The sequence below is a fragment of the Dreissena polymorpha genome, chromosome 7, assembly GCF_020536995.1.
Source record: "Dreissena polymorpha isolate Duluth1 chromosome 7, UMN_Dpol_1.0, whole genome shotgun sequence".
In the NCBI taxonomy this organism is placed as follows: Eukaryota; Metazoa; Mollusca; class Bivalvia; order Myida; family Dreissenidae; genus Dreissena; species Dreissena polymorpha.
This window is the reverse complement of record NC_068361.1, coordinates 8520502-8540827: the sequence shown is the minus strand read 5'-3', so window position 1 is coordinate 8540827 and position 20326 is coordinate 8520502. Positions and strand designations below refer to the sequence as shown.

Sequence of the window (20326 nt, the reverse complement as noted above, 5' to 3'; positions counted from 1 at the left end):
ATGTGTACCAGCCTACACAATATATGGAATATATGAAGCTATTGAAAACTATATATATATATATAATCGCAGTCCGCATAGACTAATCAGAGAAGACACTTCCTGCCTAAGCTAGATCTTTGCTAAGAAGAGACTTTCTAAAAGAAAAAAAAAACATAAAAGCAGAAAGTGTTGTCCCTGATTAGCCTGTGCAGTCTGCAATATGGGACAACACTTTACGCACTTGTATTTAAACCTTTTTCCCTTACCTTGACTTAAATTAAAATTGTCACTGCACCTTCTTCCTGTTAAAGGCTCAATGGCGCTCGACCTTCAAAACACTCGACTCATGACTAGCCAATCAGAGATGAAACGCACCGGGAGTCGCAAGTCTCAGCTGGAGCTACCGAAGGGTCTGTCACACGTGAACCTCCAGAAGAGACCGAGTATCGCGCCGGTACCCGCATATCTGGAGTTCGGAGACATCACTGTACATGTGGAGGATGATACGGGATCAGAGGACAGCTTCCCGTTCGCCGATGAGGACGACGATAATCCGGAGTAAGTTTAGATTTGCCCAGACAATAATCGGTAGTAAGTATAGATTTGTACTGGATGATAATCCCATTAATGAATCATGGGCAGCAGATATCTATTTATTCAAGCTGATAATGTTGACGAGTTTTAGAGACAATTACTATGATATGTTTGTCGCCCTGGGAAATCAAGGCTTAATGCATGTGGGTAAAGTGTCGTCTCTAATTAGCTGGTTCGAAAATGGTTCTGGTTGCTCGAAAAACATGGCTGCCAGGGGGCAGGGCATTTTTCCTTACTTGGCTTTAGTAAATCTTGTCAGCACTCTAACAGCCACATTTATTGTCCAATCTTCATGAAACTTAGTCAGAACATTTGTTTTAATGATATCTCGGATGAGTTTGAAAATGTTTCCGGTCTGTTGAAAAACATGGCCCCCTGGGGGCGGGGAATTAATCCTTATATTGTTATATTAAAACCTTGTTAGCAATATAAATGTTACATTTATAGTTTACTCTTCATGAAACTTGGTCAGAACATTTGTTCTAATGATATCCTTGGCTGCACAGAATAGGTCAGTTCCTTTGTATCATAGGTGAACAACTTTCAGGCTCTCTTGTGTTATGTTCTTTAAATGAGAGGTTGAGGTATGATAAACATGAATCAGGTTTCTTTCTGACCATTTGAATATAAATCAGGAATGGAACAAATAAAAAATGCAAGCCTCGCCATTATTTATTCTCATTGTTTTTCCCCACCACTGTGAAAAATGGAATTGAAAATGTTAGTGGTTTTCAGCTTAGAATAGGGAATTGTTTCACATTCTTTTAAATATATCGAATAGACTTCAAACCATAAATTTAATGAATGCATTCTAATAAAACAACTTGTTCCAATTAATATTGTACTTAAATTAAGGTCAGAAAAGCATCTTTATACTGGACATTTGTGGATATTTAAATGACTGTCTAAATTTAAAAAAAAAATCAAGTTTCAAGAGTTACACAGGTTTTAATTTTATTATTAATAAACCTATTAATTCATTTCAGATATGACATCAATACTTACAAATTGAGGGCCCTTGCTGGGTATAAATTTTCTTTTGGCACCTATTTTTGCCATTTTAAAAATTATGTTGCCTCATTTAAAATCAAAAGCCATTTTGTAGCCATTCATAAATCATAGTCTGGAATGCATTATTATACAATCTTAGCGAAGCTAATCATTGCCAATTTTCCATGAGTGTGTGAAATTTATGGCTGGAAACTCAATTAAGACAAAATTTCACGTTAGCATTTTGATACCCCAGATTCTAATTGCTGAAGTGCTGTTGTGAAGTCATGTTAATACTTCTTCAGAATAAGTATCATGCCATAGATACATTCACACTGGCTTTTTTTTTGCCCAAAAACTTGTATTTTAGGTATAATACTTTACAAATGTATTAGATATTTATTTGGTAGTACTTTTATTCCAATCTTATGTGAACTCTTGATTAATTAATGTTAAATAATCATATTGTTGATTAGCCCAATAATAAAAGTTAGGCTTTATTAAATTATTTGAATGAGCACCAAAATTTGGGCTGCAAAACTGTGAGATAATTCATTTACATGGTAATCACCAATTGAGTGTTGACACAGAACACACAGATACCAAACGCAAGACCAAGCAAAGCTATTAGCTGTAAAGTGCTTCATTTTTACAACAGAAGTTCTTCTGTCATGATGACACTTTTCCTAGGTAAAACATGCATGCTTTTTATGCACGAAACACGATTTTGTTTGTGACACTGAATTATGACAATTAAACACAATTTTGTTCTGTTATGTATGGAAAACCACAATTCATAGGAAAGTCTGCTTAATTGATTATACAAACAGTGGATATAACAAACAACTATATATGGTAAATAAATTCTAGTAATGTTTTCATGTAAGGAGTTTGGATTTAAGTAGTCTTCCATTTATTATCCCCCGCCATAGTCGGAGGGATATTGTTTTGGCGTTGTCCGTCCGTCCGTCTTTCCGTCCGTCCGGCACTTTTGTGTCCGGAGCCATATCTTGGAAGTGCTTTGGCGGATTTCAAGGAAACTTAGTATGAGTATATATATGGATGAGAGGATGATGCACGCCTAATGGCATTGTACACCATCTGTTAATAACAGAGTTATGGCCCTTTGTATCTTGGAAAAAATGCTTTTTTCTGTCCGGAGCCATATCTTGGAAGTGCTTTGGCGGAATTCATTGAAACTTGGTATGAGTATATATATAGATAAGAGGATGATGCACGCCAAATGGCATTGTACACCATTGGATAATAAAGGAGTTATGGCCCTTTGTATCTTAAAAAAATGCTTTTTTGAGTGTCAAATATAATACTTTTGTGTCCAGAAGCATATTGGCGGGGGATATCAATTAAACGAATTTGCTTGTTTCAGGTGCTATTGTATGTGTTTATATTTGTGCTGATATGTGAATCATTCTGGTCACCGTTAAATACTGCATTTTGATTAGATTATAAGATAATTTATTTATTTCTGCAAAAAAGATTTCCCCAAGGGGAGGAGCTATAGTTTGACTAGTTAGAGCATACATTGTGTTGCCTCATTATACATTTCTTAGAGGCGCGCACACAGGCACTTGATTCAGGTTGAGCCTCTTGTACTATATGTTTACAAAATTACAATAGAAAATCAGTTTTCGCCACTTGTTTTTGCAAAATGAAAGATTTCATTGCGACATTTTAAAACTTTGGCTACAATTGCAATAGTCAGTGGTAGTGTAAATCAGTAACACAGCCTTTAAGCTAGAAAAACTACATCCTGAAAGGTTTTTTTTGGTATTATAAGTAATATAATTTTCAATGTCTGTTCACGCTTGCAAAAACAGTGCAATTTAGTTGCAGGTACCCATTCTCATAATCAATGAATAAAAAAACAATTATGAATTGTAATAAACACCATTTCATAGAAGCACCACCAAACGCAGTTACTTCCCATGGCAGTGTATAGTAACTTATTTGAACTGAGGTAGACCCTTAAAAAAGTTTGACAAAGCACGTTGTTGATCATTAAATGTATTTAATGGAAAAAACATTTCGTTGATTGTGGAAAGTTTCAAGTTCAATTTGGAAAAAATGTGAAAAACTGGGATTGGGAATTTAGGTACCATTTTTGGCACCTACTTTATATTGAGGAACAATCCTGATTCTTAGCCTAGTACCCTGATTTATTACAAAACAATAGATCAATAACCTGTTATTCTCTGTTAATACTTGTATATTGGTGATTGGAGGACAGCTTTCTGAATGTTGGAAATACAGTGGGAAAAAGAAGGCGAGAAAAAAAAATTCTTATGTGTTTAATGGCAAATTAAATTAATTAAATACAAGATACACAGACTATAGTTGGGATTGAAGGTTCCAGAAGTGTAAATAAAAAGTATTGAATATCACTAGCCAATCAATAATCGTTTTAGGAATGAGCCAAAAGCCTATAAGAGCCTGGCTGTGGGAAAACTGCGTTAAATGCATGTGTGTAAAGTTTTGTCCCAGATTAGCGGCTGTAGTCCACTTGGGCTAATCAGGGACGACACTGCCTGCTTTAATGGTATTTTTTCCTGTTAACAAAATATCTTCTTAGCAAAAATCCCATTCTTTGCAGAAAGTGTCATCTAAGCTTAGCAAACTCCACAGGTTATCTGGGACGACACTTTACGCACATGCATTAATCTGGGACGACACTTTACGCACATGCATTAAGCCCCATTTTCCCAGAGTGAGGTTCATGTATCTTATTTTCTTCCTGTCCTCAGATACGTGCGAGGATTCCCACCTATCACTCCTTACATCGGGACCAGTCCCACCCTCTGTCACCTCATGAGAGATAAACGTCCCCTCTGTTGCCTTCAACTTTCTCAAGTAAGTCCCAAAATCCCAAATTGGGAAGTGCTTAAGTCAGTCCAAAAATCACATATTAGACATTATTTGAGTGTGTCCAGAAATCCCTCAATTGGAATTGTTTCAGTTAGTCAAACAATCGCAAATTGATTTTTTTTTCATAACGTTCTATTATTTTTAGCTGAGCATGATAAATGTTATTGTTTATCACTATTATTCTATCCTTATAACACAACCGTTAATCACGGGCGCCACCTCTTGTTGGCAATGCATTAATAAATGAGCCAGTGCTACTTCTGAGGTGGCACTAAGGACTGGATGTTTTGAAATTTCAAGGATTATTCTGCATAGTGAATATATGTTATATGTTTATTCAACATATTTTGCATTATTTTACAGATGGGGCAATTAAGTGTGATTAAGCGAAGATTAATTCATCCACAAATGTAAAGGAACATACAATTGGTTTTTGTTTAACAACAGCATACCATTCCATATCCAATCAATACCATATGTTTCTGTATCAGGTCTGTGATCACTGTTGCTATAACAACGCCAAGGAGTACAACTGGCCGAACCGTGCAATCATCGTTGCCGCGGACTATGCCAGTAACGGACTCTACAACTTCATCGTCCCCCTGCGATCTCACGCACGTCCGAGCTACACTCTTAACCCCATAGTGCTGATCCTTGAGAAGACGTATGTAGTAACTTTGACCCAATTGCTCAAAAATAGAGCTGTGTTCTGGGAACATTTTGCTTAATCCATGTGCAGTCTGCACTGGCTAATCAGGGACAATACTTTCTGCCTTAAGGGAATTTCAAGGAAGTCTTTTCTTAACAAAAATCGAATCAAGGCAGAAAGTTTCCTTTGTGAGTAGCCTGTGCAAACTGCATGCCTTTAATGCTCATGCATTAATTCCTGTTGCGTTTCCCTGCATTCACATGCCTGAAGAGATGCACGCTTAATCCCATAGCTGGTTCTTCAGAAGGCGTACATAGTGATCTGGCCCCAATTTTTTAAAAACAGTTGAGTCTGGTTTAAGAAAAACTTATTTCATGGATTCATTTTAGTATTTAAAAGTCGATGGTGTTGTATTAAATAATATTAATGTTTTATAGTTCACACATAAGACTTTGCTCTGGTAAAACAGGCTAAATGCTTGTGCATTAAGTGGTGTCCCAGGGACGACACTTCCGCCTTAACTGGATTTTCTTTTAGAAGAGACTGTCTTTAAACAAAAAGATACTTTAAAGCAGAAAGTGTTACCCCTGAATAGCCTGTGCGGACTATTTGGAACCTAAAATTTATTAAAATTACATGATTATTGTGATGTCCTGACGTTGTTATTCCTGCAATGCTTTCCAATTAAACTCCCTTCAATGTAAACAAATGATTTATATACACAAAAGAAAGAGTTGGTTTTGGAAGAATATAATTTTGTTTTGTTTTTATCAATAAAAATATGTAATCTACCGAAACTAAAATGTATCCATTATTTTTCTTGCTTTCCAGTCCAGACATGACCTTCCTGGAGACAATATGTCACTTTCCAATGGTCTATTGGATGTTGGGTTCCATTGAACAGTAAGTTTTTGGGCCATTAGGAGACAATATGTCACTTCTCAATGGTCTACTGGATGTTGGGGTCCACTGAACAGTAAGTGTTTGGGCCATTAGGAGACAATATGTCACTTCTCAATGGTCTACTGGATGTTGGGGTCCATTGAACAGTAAGTGTTTGGGCCATTAGGAGACAATATGTCACCTTCCAATGGTCTACTGGATGTTGGGTTCCATTGAACATTAAGTATTTGGGCCATTAGGAGACAATATGTCACTTCCCAATTGTCTACTCGATGTTGGGTTCCATTGAACAGTAAGTGATTGGGCCATTAGGAGACAATATGACACTTCCCAATGTTCTACTGGATGTTGGAGTCCATTGAACAGTAAGTGGTTGGGCCATTAGGAGACAATATGTCACTTCCCAATGGTCTACTGGATGTTGGGGTCCATTGAACAGTAAGTGGTTGGGCTATTATGGACAATATGGCACTTCCCAATGGTCTACTGGATGCTGGTGTCCATTAAACAGTAAGTGGTTGGGCCATTTGGAGACAATATGTCACTTCCCAATCCTCTACTGGATGCTGGGGTCCACTGAACAGTGAGTGTTTGGGCCATTTGGAGACATTATGTCACTTCCCAATGGTCTTGTGGATGTTGGGGTCCATTGAACAGTAAGTTTTTGGGCCATTTGGAGACAATATGTCACTTCCCAATGGTCTACTGGATGTTGGGGTCCATTAAACAGTAAGTGTTTGGGCCATTTTGGCCAAAACATGCTGTATAAATATGGGGCCAAAACATGCTGTATTAAAACTGGGCCAAAACTTGCTGTATTAATAGTGGCCAATACATACTGTATTAATATGGGGCTAAACCACGCTGTATTATTATGGGGCCAAAACATGCTGTATTAATATGGGCCAAACCATGCTGTATTTTTATGGGGCCAAAACATACTGTATTTATATGGGGCCAAACCATGCTGTATTAATATGGGGCCAAAACATGCTGTATTAATATGGGGCCAAAACATGCTGTATAAATATGGGGCCAAACCATGCTGTATTAATATTGGGCCAAAACATGCTGTATTAATATGGGGCCAAACCATGCTGTATTAATATGGGGCCAAAACATGCTGTATTAATATGGGGCCAAAACATGCTGTATTAATATGGGGCCAAAACATGCTGTATTAATATGGGGCCAAAACATGCTGTATTATTATGGGGCCAAAACTTGTTGTATAAATATGGGCCAAAACATGATGTATAAATATCGGGCAAAACATGATGTACTAAAATGGGCCAAAACATGTTTTATTAATATGGGGCCAAAACATGCTGTATTAATATGGGGCCAATACATGCTGTATTAATATGGGGCCAAAACATGCTGTATTAATATGGGGCCAATACATGATGTATTAATATTGGGCCAAAACGTGCTGTATAAATATGGGGCCAAAACATGCTGTATTAATATGGGCCCAAAACTTGTTGTATAAATATGGGCCAAAACATGATGTATAAATATCGGGCATAACATGCTGTACTAAAATGGGCTAAAACAAGTTATATTAATATGGGGCCAAAACATGCTGTATTAATATGGGGCCAATACATGCTGTATTAATATTGGGCAAAACATGCTGTATTAATATGGGGCCAATTATACATGCTGTATTAATATGGGGCCAAAACATGCTGTATTAATATGGGGCCAATACATGATGTATTAATATTGGGCCAAAACGTGCTGTATAAATATGGGGCCAAAACATGCTGTATTAATATGGGCCCAAAACTTGTTGTATAAATATGGGCCAAAACATGATGTATAAATATCGGGCATAACATGCTGTACTAAAATGGGCCAAAACAAGTTATATTAATATGGGGCCAAAACATGCTGTATTAATATGGGGCCAATACATGCTGTATTAATATTGGGCAAAACATGCTGTATTAATATGGGGTCAATACATGCTTTATTAATATTGGGCCAAAACATGCTGTATTAATATGGGGCCAAAACATGCTGAATTAATATGGGGCAAAACAGGCTGTATTAATATGGGACCAAAACATACTGTATTAATACGGGATCAAAACTTACTGTATTAATATGGGACCAGAACATGCTGTAATAATATGGGGCCAAAACATGCTGTATTAATATGGGGCCAATACATGCTGTATTAATATGGGGCCAAAACATGCTGTATTAATATTGGGCCAAAACATGCTGTATTAATATGGGACCAAAACATGCTGTATTAATATTGGGCCAAAATATGCTGTATTAATATGGGGCCAAAACATGCTGTATATATATGGGGCCAGAACATGCTGTATTAATATGGGGCCTAAACATGTTGCATTAATAGGGGGCCAAAACATTCTGTATTAATATGGGGCAAAAAATTGCTGTATAAATATGGGGCCAAACCATGCTGTATAAATATGGGACTAAAACATGCTGTATTAAAATGGGGCCAAAATATGCTGTATTTATATGGGACCAAAACATGCTGTATTAATATGGGGCCAAAATATGCTGTATTAATATGGGACCAAAACATGCTGTATTAATATGGGGACAAAACATGCTGTATTAATACTAGGCCAAAATATGCTGTATTTATATGGGGCCAATACATGCTGTATTAATACAGGACCAGAACATGCTGTATTAATATGGTGCCAAAACATGCTGTATTAATATGGGCCAATACATGCCGTATTAATATGGGCCAACACATGCTGTATTCATATCGGGCAAAAACATGCTGTATAAATGTGGGGCCAAAACATGCTTTATTAATATATTGCCAAAACTTGCATTTATCATAGAAAAAAAACTCTGTATTAATAATGGGCAAAAATATGCAATATTAATAAGTAGCCAAAAAAAAGCTGGGTTCATGTGACACCAAAAAATGCTGGGCTCATAAGGGGCAAACTAATTCAAGGTTCATATGAGGCCAAAACTTGATAAGCTCATATTGATGTGAAATGGGGGAAAAGATACTAGGGTCATATTTGACCTAAACTTTTAAATGTAATTTTGACCAGAAAAATGCTGAAGTAATTTCGGGCTACATGTGCTTGGGTAATAGGGCTAGAAAAAATGCTGGGGAAATGTAGGTCCAAAAATGTTGGGGTCATATTGGGCCTTTACATGATTGGGTACCTTGGCGGGGTAATGTGGGGCCAAAACATAACTGGGGTTTGTAACATTTTCCTGTGTGCTACATATCTCCTATTTGATTTGAAGGTATAAGTCAAGCTACGTTAAGGAAATGGTATCACTTAAACGTCAAAAGGATTACAGAAGTTATGTAGTGAACATTTAAATCCTGTAAAGATTTTTTACAGAGAATTGGAGGCAAATCTCTGGATTTTGTTTAGAAGATACCTCCATTCAACAAACAATTCCATGAAAGGGAAAAGTTCTGTCCTTGATTAGTCTGTGCGGACTGCAAATGCTAATCTAGGAGGACACTTTACGAACCTGCATTAAGCCCAGTTTTTGCAAGAACACAGCTCACTTTGTTCAGGATAGAAGCCCTTCTGCATGCTAGTATCAACCTTGCAGATAATTAAATGTAAGATCTTTCTAAATCAGTTTTCAAGGCTTCATTTGTAACCCTAAGATACTGATGAGCAGCGAACAGCATAAAACCTGAACAAACTGCCAGTTACTCACAGGCTGTTCTGGTTGTATGCTTGTTGCATAGAGCCATTTTAACTTTGTTTCTGAGTGGAGAGGGGTTAATAAAGTGTCTTGTTTCATTAATTTGTACAGGATAGAAGACCTCCTGCGTGCTGGTATCAACCTTGCGGACAATGTGGTGATAGTCAACAAGGAGAGCTCCAACTCCCAGGAGGAGGAAACTCTGGCAGACTGTAACACCATTGTAGCAGTACAGACTATCTTCAGGTAACAAGGGGTGATTTCTCATCTTTTCAGCTGATTCCTCCATGTCAATGTCAAACTTATTTTTTCAATAGTTATTGACATTGCTTGATTTATATACAAATGAAGGCTTTAGTTTAAACCTATTTATTTTTTAACTCGATTGCATCTAAACCTGAGGCTTATTAGAAATGCTCTCGAGTCCTTTTCCTGGGACTAGAACCAGTGATTGGTGTCTATGGGGTAGATCAAAAGAACGCTCCCACTGTTGGGATTGAACCCGTTAACTCCCAGTTGCTAGGCGGACACCATATCCACTATGCCACAGCGGACACCATATCCACTATGCCACAGCGGACACCATATCCACTATGCCACAGCGGACACCATATCTACTATGCCACAGCGGACACCATATCCACTATGCCACAGCGGACACCATATCCACTATGCCACAGCAGACACAATATCCACTATGCCACAGCAGACACCATATCCACTATGCCACAGCAGACACCATATCCACTATGCCACAGCAGACACCTTATCCACTATGCCACAGCGGACACCATATCCACTATGCCACAGCGGACACCATATCCACTATGCCACAGCAGACACAATATCCACTATGCCACAGCAGACACCATATCCACTATGCCACAGCGGACACCATATCCACTATGCCACAGCAGACACCATATCCACTATGCCACAGCAGACACCATATCCACTATGCCACAGAGGACACCATATCCACTATTCCACAGCGGACATCATATCCACTATGCCACAGCGGACACCATATCCACTATGCCACAGCAGACACCATATCCACTATGCCACAGCGGACACCATATCCACTATGCCACAGCAGACACCATATCCACTATGCCACAGCAGACACCATATCTACTATGCCACAGCAGACACCATATCTACTATGCCACAGCAGACACCATATCCACTATGCCACAGCAGACACCATATCCACTATGCCACAGCAGGCACCATATCCACTATGCCACAGCAGACACCATATCCACTATGCCACAGCAGGCACCATATCTACTATGCCACAGCGGACACCATATCCACTATGCCACAGCAGACACCATATCCACTATGCCATAGCAGAACCATATCCACTATGCCACAGCAGACACCATATCCACTATGCCACAGCAGACACCATATCCACTATGCCACAGCAGACACCATATCCACTATGCCACAGCGGACACCATATCCACTATGCCACAGCGGACACCATATCCACTATGCCACAGCAACCTTTTACTGACTACTTAATGAAACCATGTAAGGGATGCTGTTCATTTTCCTTCCTTGAGGTGGTTTTTAAATCACACCCCTGGGTGCTGGTGGCCTTTGTGTTATTTACACAAAAAACTAACATTGTAGAAACAAATATAAAGATGCCATGTTATGCTCTGAAAGGTTTAAGAGGTGACAGAGATTATGGGTAACTTAACTTTTTGGACCTCAGATTTTTTCTTACGAAAAGAATGGCACAAAGGTAACTGGTGCTTATTCAATAAATAGGGCAAGCAGTTAACAATAATTTGACAAGAAAGTTTACAATTATGTATTTCCAAACATGCATTATAATACTGAAGATTTATTTATATTAGTTGAGATGGAGTTTTGTGGATTTACAAAATCTGGCAGTTTGTTTTATCTTAACCCTATCCCACTTAGATGCAAAGTGAAAATGGCTATGTACAAACAGCATTAAACCAGAACAGCCTGCGAGTAACTCACAGACTGTTCAGGCTTTATGCTGTTTGCTGCTAGTCAGTATATAAGGTTTGGAAATAAAGCCTTAAAAGCTTTAATTTAGTAAGAAAGGTTTTTAATTAAATATAACTTTCTAAAGGACTACAAATGCGTGAAAATACTTATAGGATTAAATTCTTTTTATAAAGTTAAAGATCAACCGTGCAGTTCAAATGTTCATTGCAAATGATTTCATGGTAAAGGGGACCCACACAAACCCACAAACATATAATTTAGTGTCTGACTAATCATATTGAGCCTTACTCTTGGAAAACAGGGCTTAATGCATGTGCTAACAGTGTTGTCCCAGATTAGCCTGTGTAATCCCATTTTGCTAATCAGGGATGACACTTACCGCTTTTTTGGTATTTTCCTTTTAAAGGAAGTCTTCGTAGCAAAAATCCAGTTTAGGCGGAAAGTCCCAGATTAGCCTGTGCAGACAACGCTTACACACATGCATTAAACCCCCTAACATTTCAGACCGTGTGACGAATAATATTGATTTTAAAGTAATGTAATTACATGTTACATTTCAGGCTATTTCCCAGTGCGAACATCATTACCGAGCTGACCCAATCCTCCAATATGAGATTCATGCAGTTTCGGGCCAACGACCTCTACTCGTATGAGCTCTCCAAACGGGAAAAGGTACCTTAAACCTTTACCACTTAGATAAGTATTTTGACGCAGTTGTAGTCTCTCAATGTTACATTTAATTAAAGACCTTTTTTACTAGATTCACATTTTAAAGGCTTAATTCAATTTCCAACCCTTTGATACTGATGAACAGCAAACCGCATAAAATCTGAACAGACTGCGAGTTACTCTGTTCTTGTTTTATGCTGCTTGCACATAGCCATTTTCAGTTTGCCTATGAGTGGGAAAGAGTTAATAATTCTCATCCAGTATGCAATTATATACATATATATATGTATCAATAACTGAGACCCTACCAGAATTGAAGACTGTAAGCTGTTCAGGATTTATGCTGCTTGCTGCTCATCATTATCTAATGTTTGAAATGAAAGATTTACAACTTGGATAAGAAAGTAAGAAAGTTCTTAAATTAAATGTGATTTTCTAAGTGACTACACTCACATCAAAGTGCATATCTGAGTGGTAAAGTGCATATCTGAGTGGTAAAGGGCTCACATCAAAGTACATATCTGAGTGGTAAAGTGCATATCTGAGTGGTAAAGGGCTCACATGAAAGTACATATCTGAGTGGTAAAGGGCTCAAAGTACATATCTGAGTGGTAAAGGGCATCAAAGTGCATATCTGAGTGGTAAAGGGTTCAAAGTACATATTTGAGTGGTAAAGGGCTCAAAGTACATATCTGAGTGGTAAAGGGCTCAAAGTACATATATGAGTGGTAAAGGGCTCAAAGTACATATGTGAGTGGTAAAGGGCATCAAAGTACATATATGAGTGGTAAAGGGCATCAAAGTACATATCTGAGTGGTAAAGGGCATCAAAGTGCATATCTGAGTGGTAAAGGGCATCAAAGTACATATCTGAGTGGTAAAGGGCATCAAAGTGCATTTCTGAGTGGTAAAGGGCATCAAATTGCATATCTGAGTGGTAAATGGCTCACATCAAAGTGCATATCTGAGTGGTAAAGGGCTCAAATGTACATATCTGAGTTGTAAAGGGCTCAAATGTACATATCTGAGTGGTTAAGGGCTCAAAGTGCATATCTGAGTGGTAAAGGGCTCAAAGTGCATATCTGAGTGGTAAAGGGCTCAAAGTACATATCTGAGTGGTAAAGGGCTCAAAGTGCATATCTGAGTGGTAAAGGGCTCAAAGTACATATCTGAGTGGTAAAGGGCTCACATCAAAGTGCATATCTGAGTGGTAAAGGGCTCAAATGTACATATCTGAGTGGTAAAGGGCTCAAATGTACATATCTGAGTGGTAAAGGGCTCAAATGTACATATCTGAGTGGTAAAGGGCATCAAAGTGCATATCTGAGTGGTAAAGGGCTCAAAGTACATATCTGAGTGGTAAAGGGCTCAAAGTACATATCTGAGTGGTAAAGGGCTCAAAGTGCATATATGAGTGGTAAAGGGCTCAAATGTACATATCTGAGTGGTAAAGGGCTCAAATGTACATATCTGAGTGGTAAAGGGCTCAAATGTACATATCTGAGTGGTAAAGGGCTCAAAGTACATATCTGAGTGGTAAAGGGCATCAAAGTGCATATCTGAGTGGTAAAGGGCTCAAAGTACATATCTGAGTGGTAAAGGGCTCAAAGTACATATCTGAGTGGTAAAGGGCTCAAAGTACATATCTGAGTGGTAAAGGGCTCAAATGTACATATCTGAGTGGTAAAGGGCTCACATCAAAGTGCATATCTGAGTGGTAAAGGGCTCAAAGTACATATCTGAGTGGTAAAGGGTTCAAAGTACATATCTGAGTGGTAAAGGGCTCAAAGTACATATCTGAGTGGTAAAGGGCTCAAAGTACATATCTGAGTGGTAAAGTGCATCAAAGTGCATATCTGAGTGGTAAAGGGCTCAAAGTACATATCTGAGTGGTAAAGGGCTCAAAGTACATATCTGAATGGTAAAGGGCTCAAAGTACATATATGAGTGGTAAAGGGCTCAAAGTGCATATCTGAGTGGTTAAGAGCTCAAATGTTTTCACAGAGGAAGGCTGAAATCTTTCTCCACAAAAGAAAAAGAGCAGACCTAAACTTGAATCTATTAGGAAAGGTCTTGAATTTAATTTTCTAAGGACTACACACGTGTCAAAGTGCATATCTGAGTGTTAACAAGTGAGATTAAATGTTTCTCCCTAGAAAGCAAAATAATAACCTGAATCCTATCCATAAGTTATTCCTTAAATAATGTTCCACAGAAAGAAAAAGAGAGGGGTTCCCACATCTCCTACATGTTCCGACTGCCGTTTGCTGCTGGGAACGTGTTCAGTGCGAGCATGTTAGACACACTTCTCTACCAGGCCTTCGTCAAAGACTATGTGATCACATTCGTGAGACTTTTGCTGGGAATAGACCAGGCTGTTGGCTCCGGGCATCTCTCCTGTGTAAGTCTTTGGTTGTTTTGGGGGCGTTTTTGCCTACGTAGCTCACCTGATCATAACATGCTCATGATGAGCTTTTGTGATCGCCTTTTGTCTGGTTTTTTAAGTCAAATACTACCTTATCACATTTCTGCTGGGAATAGACCAGGCAGTTCGCTCTGGGCATCTTTCCTGTGTAAGTCTTTGGTTGGTTTTTGGTTGGATATTTGACCTATTTTTAATGTTTGTTCTGTTTTTCCCAGGGTTTTTGTTTCTCCACCATTTATGGAATGGGGCCTTTGGAATTGGAGATATTGTGTGGCTTTGATTAAAATTGGGAAATTTGGTGCGTTTTTTTTTTGCTGAAAAATACTATAAAGTAGAGGCTAAAACTGTTTGGCCATGATTTGTGTTAAGGTCAACTTATAGATAAGCATGTATAGGGAGATGAAGTGAATGTTGTGATGGTTTGTTTATAATTGGCGGAGGAAGCCTTTAATTGGGAATTTTCGGCAGTCATTTAGGGAAAACACACCATAATTTTTCAGATTTTACCAAAAAACACATACTTATATATCATTGTGGTCAGTATAGCAAATCACGCTTTCCCTCAGCAGGCTAAGCATAAGCATCTTTTCTTTGTAAGTGTTTTGTTGGATTTTGCTGGTCATTTTAAAGAGAATTTCAGTCATATGATAGGGTAAAGCTATCAAAGGCGATTTTATGTACTAAGTGCTCATTTGTGTGCCAGTACCTTACAACTGCCCGAACTTGATTCAGAGATTGGGGGATAATGACTGTGAAAAGGTTACTGTTAACAAATCCCATCACATCATGACAAGTTATATGTCCATGATTATTGGCCTAACTAATCTGTTGACAATTTTAGATGAAGATTACTAATGATGACTTGTGGATACGAACGTACGGTCGTCTGTACCAGAAGTTGTGCTCCACCACCTGCGAGATACCCATTGGTATATACCGGACACAGGCGAAAACCTGCCGATCACCTCCGGTGAATCACTCGGTAAATATTGTTGAACCTCATTTCTTATTGGTCCAAAAATTTTCAAAAATTGAAAAATACTCATTCATGTGAATAGGAAAGAAGACTTGTTTTTGGATTTAGTCAATAATATAATTTGATTTTATTGTATACGTTGGAAAAAAATGTTATTTCATTTGTTGGTTCAAACATACATAGCATAAGATTGATCAAAACAATAATGAAAAGTTAAGACAACTTGTAACTTTATTCAATGACTAGAACAGTGAACTTAAAATATGAAATCCAATCAGATAATATTGTGTTTTACTGGTTTAATTGCTGGAAAAACTTATAATTGAATATGATAAATTAGGGAAAATTGGTTACAGGTGCTTTATAAAATGGTGTTTTAGGCGACCATTTACACACCCACTTGGTATAAGTGAAACTTTCAACTTTTAGTCAGATTTTCACAGCATGTGATGGATAGTATTCAAAAAATTACTTTTAACATAATTTTTATACATAATTATATACCGGATAATAGACAAAGACAATAACCAAAACCAAATATTTTGTATGTTAACTTCAATTATGATTTTATTTCAACAAGTATGAGATTGTAGTAAAATCTGTAAAGATTTGATCACATGACTGAACTAATCTAGTAAATCATGATGAATAATTCAGGAATTTACCTGACAGAACTTAAATATGATTGTTGTTTTTAGACTAGAAGTATGTGTATTTTGTCAGTAAAGTGGGTTCAATTAACCCTTTCCCACTCAGAAGCAAAGTAAAAATGGCTATTTGTAAACAGCATAAAACCAGAACTAAGTAACTAACATTCTGTTCAGGTTTTATGTTTGCTGCTTATCAGTATCTAAGGGTTGGAAATGAAGCCTTTAAATCTTGAATACAGTAAAAAAAAAGTCTTTAATACAAATTAACTTTTCAAGGGACTACAAATGCATCAAAATACATATCTAAGTGGTAAAGGGTTAAATGTAAGCTTTTGTCTGTACATATTTATTAAAATTTGGCTGAAACTATCATTTAAACATATAACTATTTTGTAGACTATAGATTACACCAATTCAATTATGTTTATTTTTTGCTTTTAGATGCTTAAACGTTTTGGTAGGTCGGTTTTGCATATAATTATGTACATTGTATATGGAAATTTTGAATTATGTTGATGGAATATGAATTATATCTAGAAAAATAGTAGCATTAGTTGCTTGGATATCTTGCTTTTTTTCTGTAGCATGGACCTAGGATCGAAACTCACCAAGCCCAAGGATAATATATAATATATGTGGACTGATAATGTGGAAGAACTTTTAAAATCTTGTACAATACAAACATAAAGCAAAATAGATGTCATATTGAACATGTAATATCATATAGGGATCCCCTTCTAAGATTGATCATGCCCCTGGGTTAAAAAATGGCTCTGCCTGGTGTTATGATGGTGAAAAGTTGTATACAATCTAGTGAGTTTTGAAGCATACTATTAAAATTTAAAAAAAACTTCTCTGAAAACAAAATGCACAAAGCTTTGAAATTTGGTATGTGACATCAGATTGTTGTCCTCTTCAAAGATTGTTCAAATAATGCCCCTTGGTTTGAAACTGGCCATACTATATTACACAGGTGAGAAATCTAGAGCCATTTTTGCCCTCATGTCACATTTTAATGAAAATGTTTGCGAGAAAATAAAAATTCTTAAAAGCCAGCCATTTTGCCTTATGAACTACATTTATTTGCCAACAAAATCAGATGGTGTTACATATTTCTTATGTTTCTAGGCCCTTGAGTATCTGATTCATCGAAATGGAGCCAAAGTAAAAGCATTAAGTTTTTTGCTTTGTTAGCTACAGTAGCTACAGATGCTTGCTTGCATGAGCTGTTGGGATGTATTTTAAAACAGATTTTTTTTTTAATAAACAAGTAAAATGTTTCAAAGCACTTAAATAAAGAAAAATATCTGTGAGATACAATCCTTCTTTATATCACGAACGGCGCAGAAATAAATTGTGAACTAGCATAACATAAAATAAGAGTGTTGTTATTATTTTTTTAGTATGATAACTTTTCAAATCTTCATTGTGACCATTGGCATATTGAATACAAACAAGAAAAGTTCCCCAGTTGAAAAAGCAAAAAAAGTACTGAAATTTACCTGACTTGTAAATAAGGCTCTATGAAGTTTCTTAGATGAAGTCTTTTTGTTGCTGTATTACAGCTACAGGAACATTACTTTGTTTATAAGCGTTAAATATAAACCTGACTCATAAGATGAGTAATTGTTGAGAAAATTACATGAAAAGTCTGAACCTTTACTATAACTATGGCTATTAAAACTGTGTATAGATGGTAAATAGATAAAATATATACATCAATAAATTATGCAAATATTAAAACGGATACCTTTTTTTGCTTCTGCATAGTTTTTTCCAGAACATTAAAATTAAGCGAGCATCTGTGGTTATTTATAGAATGTCACTGGAGTCAGTGTCGTAACAGGCTCATTGCATTATGGCACAACATGTCTTTCTAATGTATACAAATTATGACACTGAATAATAGAACAAAATGTGTGTCTAATGAATACAAATTGTTACACTGCATAACAGCACAACATGTCTGTCTAATTTATACAAAGTCTGACTCTGCACAATGGCACAACAAGTCTGTCTAATGTATATCAATTATGACACTTCATAACGGCACATGTCTGTCTAATGTATACCAATTTGTACACTGCATAATGGCACAACATGTCTGTCTCATGTATACACGTTTTGACACTGCATAACAGCACAACATGTCTGTGTAATGGATACCCATTCGTACACTGCATAACGGCACAACATGTCTGTCTAATGTATACAAATAAAAATACAATTTGTTGTGGTCATGTTATTAATGTTTTTGAAAAAAAAAATTATGTTAAAGCTTTTCTTAGCACAACATTGTTACACTTATATACAGCTTTAAATTAGGCTGAGAAATATGCAATTTTTTATCAATGACAGTTATGAATAATCCATTTGGAACTTTTTTTATCCCCCGCCATAGGCAGAGGGAAATTGTATTGGCGTTGTCCGTCCGTCCTTCCGTCTGTCCGGAGCCATATCTTTGGCGGATTTCATTCAAACTTGGTATGAGTATATATATGGATAAGAGGATGATGCACGCCAAATGGCATTGTACACCATCTGTTAATAATAGAGTTATGGCCCTTTGTATCTTGAAAAAAATGCTTTTTTTGTGTGTCCGGAGCCATATCTTTAAAGTGCTCTGGCCGATTTCATTAAAACTTGGTATGAGTATATATATGGATAAGAGGATGATGCACGCCAAATTGCATTGTACACCATCTGTTAATAACCGAGTTATGGTCCTTTGTATCTTGAAAAAATGCTTTTTTGAGTGTCAAATATAACACTTTTGTGTCCATAAGCATATTGGCGGGGGATATCAATTCAACGAATTTGCTTGTTTTACATATTTTTGTCAGTAAGAGGTGTTTCAACTTTAGTCCATGACAGTTCAACATCTGTTAAGTCTTATTTGCATTTCATTTAATTTATAACTATATTATGAATATTTTGTTTTATATTATCTATCTGCATGCTTTCCCTGCAGATTCACACTGATAATATTAACTCACGAGATGAATCATTTATGAAACAAAAGAGGATTGTTGCCGAAGTTTGGGATCTTTTATGTTGTTGTTTATGATTGTAACTAAAGCATAAACAATATTGTAACATTGTTAGTGGTTGTTTATTTCCTTTGCTTGTTAAGGAAGGAGGCATATAATGATCGTAATGTCCATCTGTTCGTATGTCTGTCAGTCTGTCCGTCTGTCTTTGCTTTCTTCCCTGGTAGACAGGTTAAGTAGAGTTTTACCACTTGCTTTAGCCTCTTTGATACCTATGTTGCATATGATTATTCCTTAGCTGCCAGTGACACCAAACCTCCATTTAAATGAAACAAAATAATTTTAGAAAGATTGTAAGAGAGTCCTAAGCTTATGAATCCACTCTTGAGTCCATTTCCTGAGAAGAACCAGTCTTTTGGTGTGGATGGAGAACACTCAGAGTAATGGGACCAAACCCAGGACCTATTGATCACAACGCAAACACAATCTGGATTCATTGATAACTTATATAAGTTAAGCTAGATTCATGAAATTAAAAAAAGGGGATAGAGTGCCACATGGGGAAGTGGCGAATTATTTCAGAATGTTTGTTAGGCAAAAATTGTGGTTGCTATAATAGTTTTAGAAGTATGTGTATAATTGAGGGAAAAGCAAGATCCTAGAATATTACTCAAGAAGTTTGTTTTAGCTATGTGCATGGAACTCAGTAAGGAGATAGAGGAGAATATGGGGAATACGCAAGTTATTTCAGTTTCTGTTGTCTGACAAAAATTGTGGTTGCTATGGTTACAGAAATAATTGATGTCTAAAGTCTGCATCCTGTGACAACTCCAGAAGTACTTAAGCTAGGTAGATGAAACTTGGTATGTGGATAAAGTGCTATACGGGTTATTTGACCATTATCCTTTTGTTTCCTCTGACAAAAAAGTGGTTGCT

At 36.9% G+C, this 20326-nt stretch overlaps 2 protein-coding genes across 2 annotated transcripts in view; one reads left to right on the top strand and one right to left on the bottom strand.

Moving 5' to 3' along the window:
• LOC127838647 (uncharacterized) overlaps positions 1-20326 on the bottom strand; it is a 337890-nt gene that overhangs the window by 9300 nt on the left and 308264 nt on the right. The gene's annotated exons all lie outside the window — the stretch shown is intronic.
• The window catches only part of LOC127838638 (potassium channel subfamily T member 2-like), a 149648-nt gene that overhangs the window by 121232 nt on the left and 8090 nt on the right, over positions 1-20326 (top strand). The window contains exons 16-25 of the mRNA XM_052366492.1: positions 294-540; positions 4329-4434; positions 4941-5113; positions 5930-6001; positions 9797-9931; positions 12241-12352; positions 14565-14750; positions 15616-15756; positions 16842-16857; positions 17529-17564. Of these exons, the coding sequence (XP_052222452.1) occupies positions 294-540; positions 4329-4434; positions 4941-5113; positions 5930-6001; positions 9797-9931; positions 12241-12352; positions 14565-14750; positions 15616-15756; positions 16842-16857; positions 17529-17536 (1196 nt within the window). The 3' untranslated portion in view covers positions 17537-17564. The remainder of the gene's footprint in view (positions 1-293; positions 541-4328; positions 4435-4940; positions 5114-5929; positions 6002-9796; positions 9932-12240; positions 12353-14564; positions 14751-15615; positions 15757-16841; positions 16858-17528; positions 17565-20326) is intronic.